The sequence below is a fragment of the Danio rerio genome, chromosome 20, assembly GCF_052040795.2.
Source record: "Danio rerio strain M-AB ecotype USA chromosome 20, GRCz13ab, whole genome shotgun sequence".
In the NCBI taxonomy this organism is placed as follows: Eukaryota; Metazoa; Chordata; class Actinopteri; order Cypriniformes; family Danionidae; genus Danio; species Danio rerio.
Window position 1 is genome coordinate 33681099 of NC_141040.1, and position 13131 is coordinate 33694229.

The 13131-nt window shown below is 33.3% G+C and overlaps 1 protein-coding gene across 1 annotated transcript in view; it reads left to right on the forward strand.

Annotated features, from left to right (window-relative positions):
• Window positions 1-13131, forward strand: part of mboat2b (membrane bound O-acyltransferase domain containing 2b) — a 52202-nt gene that overhangs the window by 27266 nt on the left and 11805 nt on the right. Inside the window, 4 exon segments of the mRNA NM_001278602.2 lie at window positions 6931-7026; window positions 7112-7167; window positions 12437-12491; window positions 12657-12840. Of these exon segments, the coding sequence (NP_001265531.1) occupies window positions 6931-7026; window positions 7112-7167; window positions 12437-12491; window positions 12657-12840 (391 nt within the window).

Genomic DNA, 13131 nt, shown 5'->3' on the forward strand with positions numbered 1-13131 from the left:
TGCAGTGTTTCCCCTTTTGACATGTCACACAAAATGGCCTTAAAGATCTATCTATCTATCTATCTATCTATCTATCTATCTATCTATCTATCTATCTATCTATCTATCTATCTATCTATCTATCTATCTATCTATCTATCTATCTATCTATCTATCTATCTATCTATCTATCTATCTATCTATCTATCTATCTATCTATCTCTCTATCTCTCTATCTCTCTCTATCTCTCTCTCTCTCTCTCTCTCTCTCTCTCTCTCTCTCTCTCTCTCTCTCTCTCTCTCTGTCTGTCTGTCTGTCTGTCTGTCTGTCTGTCTTTATATATATATATAGTTGAAGTCAAAATTATTGGGGATAGGGGTTTTGTAGGTTGCTAGGCGACCATAAACTTTTCTCAAAGAATGACAAGCTGACAAAACATTGCTGTAACTCAAATGCAAGTTTTATTTATGGAGAAAATTACATAACACTCCAGTGTTTGTCTGGGACAATCAGTCTACCAAAATGTGTATATTCCACAAAAGCTGAAGCTGATCGGTCAATTCTTGTCACGTCACTCGGCGTGCATTCAACTCAAAGACTATAGAATACACGAGACCTGTCGCTCATATGTTTTTGAATTGGGCGATGAGGAATGGTTAATATGGTGAATGACTTGTAAGCCCTGACTACTAGAACAGGAGCTAATCATCGATCGCTATAGACTGCTAATACTCTGGGGAAGGGCCTTGGATCAGACGTGAGATTTTGTGTGATTTGGGTGTTTAGAAACGAAATCTTAGTCTTAATTTTATTGGTGATTCCTAATATGAAATTCGGTGTTAAGCTTGGCGAGCAGTTTTGGAGAATTTGATGTTTCCCTATTCAGACAGAATGCCCGAGAGGTGTTTTAAAGATGGCCGCCTAGTGAAATGACTTGCCATAACGGGACTTTGATTCAACTTTTTGTGTCTGAAATGCGCGAGCTGCACACCTCCAGTGAAAACAACAAACTTGTGCAAACTCTAAAAAAGTCGTGATAGGCGAACGGCCCCTAAAAGGCCGACGTCATCTCCATTCTGCATTCATCTCCATTCATTGATCTTCTCGCACAGCCATACTGAATTCACCTGATTTGTTTACAAATGTGTTGCGCATTCATTCCTTGGCAGCTCGCTGGTCCTTCACTTGGCTTTTTCCCCTTTGCAAAGAAACTTTTCCAAAGACATCTGTTTCTTACTTATTTATATGCTTTTATGCTTGTGGGTTAAATTTGGGTGCTCAAGTGAACAAGACGTTATTTTATCAAAATAAAAAACTTTTCAAAATAAAAGATCGTCCAGACTCTTTTAATAAATAAAATGGAAATAATTAATGATTTGTTGTGCGGCCCCGTACCAATTGATGGTTGAGGACCAATGCTGTAGACAACTGAAAGCAATATTGCTTAAGGGGGCTAATAATATGAATCTCAAAAAGTTTTTTGAAATTTTTTTTTGTGTTAAAAATTAATTTTATTCTAGCCGAAATAAAAAAAAAAATAAGACTTTCTCTAGAAGAAAAAATATTATCAGACATACTGTGAAAAATTTGTTGCTTTGTTATAAACATCATTTGAGAATTATTTTAAACAGAAAACCAAATTCACAGGAGGGCTAATAATTCTGACTTTAATTGTATACAAATTAATAGATTTCACTTTTTGTCAATTGAATGCATCCTTGCTGAATAATATTAGTTTCTTTAAAAAATTCAACAAAATTTCCACAGAAATCATTTTCCTTTTTTTGTTGACATCACCAAGCATTTCTTTTATTGCCTTTCCTCTTTCACGAAAATTTTGACCGTACAGAATCCCATGACATTAAGAACTCAAGTTCAGCAGAACTCTTTGAACAGATTAGCTAAATCTCTCGTGGTCCATTTTCATTTGGGAAGTCAACTGAGGTCCATCCTGATGGAAGTCGCTCCCTCTCATAGAGCCTGACTCTTCTGATGAAAGAGTTTAAAAGTGACCCAGAGATAATTTTAATTAGAAGGAGATCATTCTCTTCACCCGCTGACCATCAGTCAATGTCCTCCTCACAGGTGTAATAAAATCTTCCATTATTTCCCCGCTGCCGTCTCTGCCAGCTGCCAGAAACTTTTTACAGGGTGGTAAATATAAAACTGCCTCAATGTCAGACTCGTGCCAAATGGCCATTTAGGGACATTTTGTTTCAAATGAGGTGATATTACTGTCTTAGGGAGATTCAGGGGCAGATGTTTAGGTAGACAATAATCCTCCTTGTTTTATTCTGTCTTCTATTGGTGGGATGTTAAAAAAATAAGGCGATTGATGTGATTGGTCGTGCCATTTTGGGGAAACATGCAGTGGATGACTTTCTATTTTTGGCCTTTTTCTGGAGGGCAAACAGTTTTGTAGACCTGTAAAACACACATACGTTGTTGAATGGAGAAGACACACACACACACACACACACACACACCCACACATGGCTCGTCTATCTTTGTTCTCACACCTGCAGTGTCTGGGGACCTGAGCTGAATGTGTCATCACTACAGAGCTCCAGTGTGTGTGTGTGCATAAGAAATAATGAGGACTGGGAGCTTCATCTGCTTTTCCATCCTTTTGTTTGTGAAGTTAACAAACCTTTGATTTTTACGTCACGTTAATGCTGGACTAATGACCTGCTATTGTCATGTAATTGAGCTGAAAGGCCAGTTCGCATCAAGAACCGTAGCTTTTAAGATTATTATACTGCTAACTAGATTTTGTTTAATATGAATGCACGCTTTCTAAGTACAATCTCCATCTTTTCAAAAGTAGATACTGTTTTGATTTCCTGTCAGTGTTTTGGTTATTCAGAAGTTGGAAAAGAAGTAACTTCACTGTATGTTCCTCTACAAAGAATGTCAGATGAGTCCAGTCCACAGCTGTAACAAAAATGACAATGTTATGGTTATAGATGTGGTTTGAATGCTATACTTTTTTTTTTTTTTTTTTTTTTAACAATAATTTAGATTGAATTTTAAAGCTATTTCTTCATCCTTATTGTACTAAACTATCCACTAAAAAATAGCATTAATAGAGTGCATAAATGGACATATATAAATGATTATCTCAACCTTTTCTGCTTCTCATTGTCCATAACAATATTAGATGGCCCTAAAATGTCTTCATGTGTACTCTGTGATTTACTGGAATTGGGAAATTTTACATTATTTCCGAGAAGAATTCTCATGGTTTTATGGCTTTAATTCTATGGTTTCGAAAATACTCTTCTAATTTAGGCTTTTAAAATATTTTAAAGAAATGAGAGTTCTATAGTGGCCTAGTGGTTAGCACTTTCGCCTTACAGCAAGAAGGTCGCTGGTTTGAGTCCCAACTGGGCCAGTTGGTATTGCTGTGTGGAGTTTACATGTTCTCCCCGTGTTCATGTGGGTTTGCTCCAGGTGTTCCGGTTTCCCCCACAATCCAAAGACATGCGCCACAGGTGAATTGAATAAATTAAATTAGCTGGGCTGGGCTGCAGCTGGAAGGGCATCTGCTTCGTAAAAGAGGTGCCAGAATAGTTGGTGGTTCATTGTGCTGTGGGGACCCCTGATAAATAAGGAACTAAGCCAAAGGAAAATGGATAAAGGAATGAGATCTACTGACAATAAAGAATGCAGATGCATCAGCTCATTTGTGTAAGATATGTTATAGTGTATAAACAGAACAATTTGGTTGCAAATAAGCAGAGCCAAAGATGATGAGGTTTGTGTAATCTACTAAAACACAAAATAAGGTCATTTTTTAGTGAGGCATTAAATAATGATCAAATCCCAGTAAACTGACTACCTTATTAGCCTTAGTAAATCATTCTCTTAAATACTCTTCTCCCATAGTGTTTTGCGATGTCGACCAATTTTGCATTGTACAATGTCTAATGTGAAACATCCCGATGGATGATGGCATTGTCAACATAGGCGGCAATTAATTAATTATTTATGAATAATTAATTAATTAATAACAAATGATTTATTTGTAACCTACAGTTTCAACTACCTGACCCGCATGGTCTTTGTTTTACCCATAACCAAATCATAAATAAATTAAATTAAACAAATTACCACCTGTCAATCACTTTTTCCGCAGAACTCTGGCTTAAATAATCAGTGATCTGTGTTGTCGACAAACTTGGCTGGTGAAAAAAGGTGCACAACCAACAGGAACCAACCAACAGTATCCGAGGTTTTCATTAAAATTACTAAGTACAAGCGTGTAAGCGAAAGATTGAAGCAGTGTACTGATGCTGTGACACGTTACCTGATAGATTCAAAAGACTGAAGAGTTGTTAGATGGAGACAAGATTAATTAAGTATAATGTTTAACAACTGTAGTGAGACTCAATCTAGTGGTACATCCTTGATTAACTGTCCAACGTGCACTGCTCTCTGAGGTTTTATGCTTATTATATTCTTTATATTTAAATGTGTACATTTTCTTTTCAGAGCAGCAGTTATGTCTAACCAATAAATGATGTTTATCAAAATGCTCTCTGATTTTCCCTGTAGTAACCTCAACTCGGCATGGTTTGACTATCAGATGTAAGAGACAAAGAAGCTGTAGCACAGTTTGTTGGGTGAATCAGTGGTCAGACTCTGCAATGCGGTTTGCGAAATGTAAACATATTTTTGGTTATTTCATACAAAACACTTTTTGGAAAGGTCAACAAATGCATAAAATATTAATCCGATCATTTTTCATATGACAAAACAAGCAATTCCATCTAAAATGTTTTATTAGTGCTTGGAATACCAAAGCGTAAAGTCATTAAAATGATTTGGACAGATTCCTTGTCAGAACTGTCTCCAAAGATTGCAACCTCAAACACCAGACATCCACCTCCGAACACAAGATAACATCGACAGCAATGTTACTGCACAAATCATTTATTATATGGGGGAGAAAAAGAGCTAAAGTGCTTGCTCAAGGTTGCAGCAACATCTTTTTTTATTAATGATAACTTGCACAAGCATCCCAAGTGAAAATTTGGTTCTCTTGAACAGATGAAACAGTCCTGTATTCACTGCCCTCTAGGTTACAAGGATTTCTTAAAATCTCTTATGTATTCTTATGCAATTTTCTTGAGCAAGCATTTTAGCTCTCCCCCCTCCCTCAAATAGTAAATGATTTGTTCAGTAACAATGCTGTCAATGTTGTCTTGTGTTCAGTTTTTGGCTTTTACCACCAAAACAACACGGCCAAAACAGTATGTTGTGATGACACAAACAGAAACTGCACCCCTGCACATGCTTGAAGCAGCATGTCTGCGGTGTGTCTATTCAATCTATTTGTATCCTCTACAATTGATTTTAGTAAGATTAGTATACAGTCATATCCATGAATGCAGTGGTGCTAATATTTGGCTTAATTTATTACTTGGTTCAGTTTTCGGCCTTGATTTAATCTTTTTTGGTTTTAGCCAGTCATTTTCATTTCAGTGCATCGCGAGTTGTTACTGATTGCTGAAGCTTTTCAGCAATTTCAGATTGACATGTAAAAATGTTAATGTTTGAAAATCAATGGCCTAATAAGTGCGAGTATTTAGTGCTATGATGATTAACCTCTGCCAATACAACAATCTAAATATTCTTAAGGCACTGTAAAAGTTTAAATAATGAAGAATTATTCACAGTATTTCCACGTGCCCACAATATCGAAATTATACATGCTGATTATCAAGATATAATGAGTTATTGAATACCAGCATGTGTATGTGTTCGCAGCTTTAAACAAAAACACACCTGTGTTTGACCTTTTTGTTTGTTTCTGAGAATTTCCTGTCTTCTGCCTTCAATTTAAATTCCACTTCTGATATTCTGCATTATACAAACATACAGAGAAATAATGTCATAAAATAATAGTCCATGCACTGGGGCTGCACAATATTGCCATATGAGTACAATTTCTCCAGATGGCTTGAATAGCTCCATTTGGAAAGAAATAATTATTTTTGATTGATTGGGGTGATTTTTGTGAGCGTGTGAATCATGTATAAAAATAATAGACAAAATTCTGAGCAAAAATAATTACAACAGAGCAAAGAAAAAAGTCAAATAAACAGTGCTTATGGTTTTCCAGAGAGTCGAACAGCATTCAGGTTTATTTCTTTTAAGGAGAGAAGAAATAAATAAATAAATAAATAAAACTAGGGGAAAAAAACACAAAAAGTAGGTTAAAAAAAGAATAAAATTAGGTAAATAATACAATAAAACACCAGAACTTAAATAAACGGTTGACAGGTCACATATTTCCTTACAGGTCAAATGAACAAATACATATATAAATCAGATTACACTCTGTAAAGGCATAAGTACAATCCATTTCTCCCAATATTGCAGGTATTTGTCCATTTGTAGTTTTAAAGAAAAAGTCATCCTCTCCATATTTTGAACATTAGATATGATATCCAACCATTCAGATTTTGTAGGAGGTTCCAGTTGTAGCCACTTTCGAGAAATTCTTTATTAAAGTTGTGCCCGAATACTTTAAAGTCTCTTGAAATGCCTTTAAAACACATGAAAGTAAAATATTTTCAGTGTTATTGTTAAACACAAATCTCATGTATTTAACTGTTGTGCTGATCAACTATAATCATATCCTGCAACGTGAGTATTGTGCGATTATCGATGCTGGAACATTAAATCAGGCACACATATTTACACACACTCACAGGCTCTGCAGATCACATTTGTGGAAACATCTCTGAGCTATTTGTTAGCTTTCTTGTTTTAAATGTTTCGACTTGTTTTTAAGTTTTAATGGCATCCTGCAGGTCTTATAGTATCAAAGCTCTTACAAACAGTTTATTTGTATTACCTAAAGTGAAACGGTTATAAAGAAGTGCGTCAATGCATATGAAACAGCTTGGATGTAAAAAAAAGCTCTTTGGGTTGCTTTGCAGATACTGTTTGGTGGTCGCCCTGGGTTATCTCAGCTTCTGCCAAATCACTCGGGTTTACGTCTTCGATTACGGAATGTACTCTGCTGATTTTACGGGGTAAGAAAAAACGCCTTTCACTCTGAGGTTCCTCAGCTTCATTGTTTTTATTGTCTACCCACAATTTTCTTTTACTTCCTTACAGGCCAATGATGGTCATCACACAGAAAATAACCAGTGTGGCTTTTGAGATCCATGATGGTGAGTGTGTGTATGTGTGTTTGGTTGAAATTCAGAAAATACAGCGGAATGACGCATTGGGGTTCAGTTCTGGATGCTGTTCCAGACGGCTGCTGTTGTGATTGTTAAATGTGCTGCCAAAGGGCCAGAGAAACTAATTAAAGGAATGGAAGGCAGAAGGGTGAAATGAAAGCAAATGAAAACAACTCGCTCCTTCGCTTTGCCCCTCTATTGTTCCACAGGGTGACAGATTACCCTTATGATGCAAGCTCCTCACACCACTCTTCTTAATATTACCATTATCACTAATTTATTTCTTTGTCCTCTGCTGAGCTCAGCTGCTGGCCTGCAAACCTTTGTCATGGAGATGACAAAGAGCAGATTCACTTTAGATTTGCTTTTTGTCCTCTCTGTAACCTTACTGCATCGCTTGTGCAGGAGAGGGTGATATTGGGGGATTTGACAGCTTCTGCTGTGCCAGATTTTTTCCTTCCATTTAATTTAATCAAATTTTAATTTGTGCAAATATATATATATATATATATATATATATATATATATATATATATATATATATATATATATATATATATATATATATATATATATATATATATATATGTATATATATATATATATATATATATATATATATATATATATATATATATATATATATATATATATATAATTTTTTTTTTTTTTTTTTGTATTGCTTGTTTTTACTCAGTTTATCTTAATGCCTTTTATTTTGGCCAAGGTTTTTGTTTTGTTTTTCATTATTATTATTATTATTATTATTATTATTTATTTATTTATTTAATTATTTTTTTATTACTGTATTTATTTTTATTATTTTATTTTTTAGAATTTCAGATTTTAGGACTGAAATTTAATATACATTTTAATTTTATCTACAAATATAAATATTTTTGTTTGTTTTTAACAATAAATTGTTTTTACTCATATTATGTCAGTACCTTTTATTCTGGCCAGGGTTTTGTTTTGTTTTTGTTTTTGTATTATTATTATTATTATTATTATTATTATTATATTTTAATTTATTTATCAATTTATTGTTGTTTTTGTTGTTATTATTGTTATTATTGTTGTTATTTTATTATTTATTTTTTGGAATTTCAGCTAAGACCTTTGAAATTTAATATACATTTTAATTTAATCTATAAAGTTTGTTTGTTTTTAACAATACATTGTTTGTTTTTACTCTTTACTGCTGATTATGTCAGTACCTTTTGATTCTGACCAGGGGTCCGTTCTTTGTACCTCACTTAAATAATCTAAGATGATTTGGCAGATCCTGGATTTGTTAATCTTGATAAATGATCACTAGCTAATTTGGTTTTTCAAACAATTTCGCAAATCAGGTTAAAATGTCTGGATGAACAGATGTAAGATCACTGCGTGTGTTGTGAAGGACAAATCTATCAATCCTCGAAATCATGATTAGCAAAGTAACGGTTGGCTGACTGCATAGCAGCGTAATGACATCATCTGATTAATATTCATTTATCCATGTGAGCAAAATTACATAACATTTATAATGGTTTGTTAAATATGATACGCAATAACTTCAACTTTGTAGTGGTCTACAGGGTTTACACTTTCATGTGTCAAGAGTAGCCTATTTAGCAATTTGTTAAGTTTTACAGTTAGAGTGGATTTTCTTTATTACAGTAGCCGTTTTTTTAATTGGTAGCCTATAAAGAATAACTAGATGTTTAAATTTAATTTTGCATCACAAAAGCATTTTGATATTGGTAAAGTTGTCTGCAACTTTTGCGTAGCATCAAATCACCATAACTGTCAAAACATGTGCATGACTGCATAAATTATTATTCCTTTAAAAAAAGTCACATATTGTGCATGTCTTTTATCATACTGTATAGTACTGAAACGATTGTACGCGTTTGTATCTAAAAAGTTCTTATCAATAAATTTTCTCTTTGAACCACCAGGTGACAGTCTTTGTACTTTTATTTCGCAGTGCAGATTGCATAAGTTTTATTAATTTTATAAATATATTTAAACTTAGTTAAAAAAAAAATATATATATATATTTACTATTTTCTCAAGTGTATATAACTACTACTGTAAGAAAATATCAGTAATCGGTACATACATTCACTATTACCTTTGCTTTAACTGACCCCATCTAATCCTGTTTATATGAAACGAGCCTGCTCCCCAGCAGGTTTGAGCTACCAGACCTGTTGCTATGACAACAACTCTTGGATGAGTTTTGAAGAACGAAACGATCCTGGATCGTGTCAAGTCATCAATAACCAAATCCAGCTAACTGAGTATTTACGTATGAAGAACGGACCTTAGGTTTTTCTTTTTTTTTCTTTTTGTTTTGTATTATTATTATTATTATTATTATTATTATTATTATAACTTATATTAAGTTTTTTAGAGTTTCAGATTTTAAGATTTAAATCTATTATACATTTTAATTTTATTTATAAATGTTAATAAGTGTTTGTTTTTATGTAGTTTTGTAGAATTAGTTTTTTGTTGTAGTTATATATTATATATTATAAAAAATTATATTAAGAATTTCTAAGTTGTTAGTTTTTTTTATATATTTACCGCTTTTACAATAGTAGCTACACTGTAACAACGTATTGCACTGATATAGAGTCAAACTGATGTGCTGTCACAGATGTGCTATCTATCAGTTTTTAATATCATAATTATTCTTTTTTTATTTATTAGAGTCTGTTTTTAGCCTTCATTGCGTAACATAAAGCTATTTTTGCACTGATCCCAGACATCATTTGTTCATTTGTTCTGACTAATCTTTTAGTTCATGTCCATCATATTCCAGGTAAAAAGAGAAAATAATCAAATTAGACAAAGTACCTTTCATTTTTAAAGTATTTAGTCCAGTGGATTATCCAAAAAGGGACATTGCCTCATTGGTTATTTAATATAAAGCATTTTACATCGATTTCCAGCATGAATAACTAAATCATGCGTACATTCTGTTTCTGTGATATAAAATAACTCATTTTGGTAAATAAATCGTTATTTTAAATCGGTATATAAATTGTTAGTTGTCTGCCAGGACTCTTATAAAGTGGTTTCACTTGCCTGTTGCCCTGAATAACCTGTCATTGATATTCCCTGTGGTCTGTAGGACACTAATAGGAACACAGTTCCCAATAGAAGGCCTTGCTGACCTCCATCCTTAGGAAATGTCGGTCCTTATTGTAGATGAAGGTCTGTCGCTGCATTGTTTGTTGCTCATAAACCGTAGTGAAAGCATTTTAAGTGGCCTGTCCTCTTGTTATGTGCATAAGGGTGGCAATAAAACACAAGAAATTATTCAAGCCACTTACCTCGGGTCGCCTTTCCTTTGTCTTATCATGCAGGAAGACAAACAGCTGAGGCAGAGGAGACTCACGAGTCGACCAGATAAACTCTGAGCCAAGTCAATTTACAGCACATTTCTTCCTTCTCTAATTACATCTGTAAATCAGGGAGTGTTAGACCAAACCACTTCTCATGAGTGGACAAACGTACTTTGCGTTTAGAAAGAAACGGCAAGATTTCTAACAGTGAGTTATTTAAATGAATTACACCACATACGCTTTTCTGAAGGACCTTGCACATTCGCATTCTGAGTTTGTCTGTGAATAAAATGCTTTATTTATAAGGTACCTGCTAAATTGAATCCTCCAGTATGACTGCAGTATGCCTATTTCACAAGAGGTGTTAGAATATCCTGTGAATAGCATCTGGAACAATGATGACAGGGTTGAGGTGTAATGCGAGTTGTCAAAACCAGTGAATTATATAACATTGTAATAATTTGAGAAGGCTTACAAACACAGAGTTTCACTTAAAGGTGCTTTGTGGTGTTGAATGCGCCTATTTTTTCCATATAGAATACTACAAAGGTAGTAAAAAGTTGGATTAAAATTTTAAATACTTATTGTTAAACATGAAATCAGACTATTTAATTGAATTTCTGCATGCAATACAAGAATAACATTTCATGAGAAAAGACGCTTTCATTTACTATACTTTGATAGTATTGGCCAAGTGCATTAATTAATGCACAGCATTTGTTGGAAAAAAAAAACATAATTTGTAATTTAATATTTTAGTCAAATCTGCAATTGAATGATTCTAATGTTTATTCATTTTATCTCCTACTAAATTACAGAAAAAATGTCAATCTCAAAAGGAAAACAAATGAACTTACAATTTTTTTGTGCAGTAAAAATGCAAAAGAAAACAAAATTCAAACAGTTTAATTTCAAAAGATGTCAAATAATGATCATATTTGTGTTTAAGATCTCTGTAATTTTTATGTAAACCATGCCATAAATTAATAACTGCTACACTACACCAAAGCTAACATGCTGTGGTGATAATGTCAGTAGCTTGACCATAGCTGACAGAATTTTCTTTAATATTTGAACATTTCGATATTATTGTCATCACTCTTTTTTAGTGAATAGATATATGATTTTACATATTCTTTAAAAAGTGGAAAAGTGGAAACAGCAGGAAATGGCATTTTCTCAACATGTCAAAAGCACAATCAAATTTTCCAGACCTGAGCTAACTTCAGTGTATAAGGGTCAAAGTTGACATTAATCATTGGAGGCCAATAAAGACTTCATTATGCTAATTTTGTTATGACTTGTTTCCTCTATACAGAAAACGGAGAAAAATGTCATTTAAACACCCAAAAAGTTATGGTAACTCACATTATTTGAGGAAACCGATTGCAACAAATCATTTAAGTCCAAAAAGTAATCTTAATGAATAGTGTGAACTTAATCCATTTAAGTAAATGAAGAAATTTGAGCACAGTAAAACCCAATAAATAAAGAGAACTCAAACTGGGAAACATATTAAGTTTAGACAACTCAAACCGTTTGAGGGAACCGATTGCTACAAACAAGTTCAGTAAAAAAAACTAATCTATATGAGTACAGTGAACTTCATTTAAGTTGAAGTATTGAGGTATTCAATTAACTCATTACCTTCAACTGAGTTCAACGCTCTTTTTAAATGAGTAGAATTAACTTTCAGTACATTTTGAGTTAACTACACTCATTTCATTTGATAAAGTTGACTGTTGGCATATAGTGAAGTAATGTACGTTTCTTTAAATTTTCCATGGATTTTCATTGAATAAGAGTTTTCACTGGGGAGCGAATTACAGATTTCTGGCAACATATTTTTAAAAATAAAGTTATTTACTACCTTGGACTTTTATTAGTTTCTGAATGTTGATATTTTGTGTTTACAGGAATGGCGAGGAAGGTAGAACAGCTCAACCAGGGTCAAAAACTGTTGGCTATAAGGTATGTACATATGAAAGTAGCTTAAATTTAAACACTTTAAAAAAGATGAGAGTATAAACTGTATTGCCTTTCATATTTATCACTGCCAGATATCTTAGTAGCATAGGATGTTACTCTTGTGATAAAGCAGTTCTAATATCATCTTTTTCTCTGTGTTTCATCCAGACGGATGCCCAGTTTATTGGAGTACTTCAGTTATAATTGTAATTTCATGGGCATTTTGGCTGGTCCCACCTGCTCTTATAATGATTACATTGCATTCATCGAGGGCACGCCGTATCGCCACAGAGACCTCGAGCCTAAAGGAAAAGTCAATGGGAAGAGCAGACTGAATGACCCTTCACCAAATGTTAGTATTATTTATTTTTTACTTGGAAAAAAAAATACATTTTAAATATATTTTATAATACTACTTAATGTATTAACAGCTCTCTTAATTTGCCATTAATAAGCACATTTTCAAGTAATTTTCTTTGTGGTTTATTTTGTGAACTACCATGTCACTGTTCCAGGTTTTCACTTTGTAATATGTTCATATTTTAAATACAGTCAAACCCAAAAGTATTCATTCAATGGGCTATATGCACAGCTAGTGTTTTTCAGCCAGTGATGAACTTCGGGGGAAAGCTTTATGTGACTA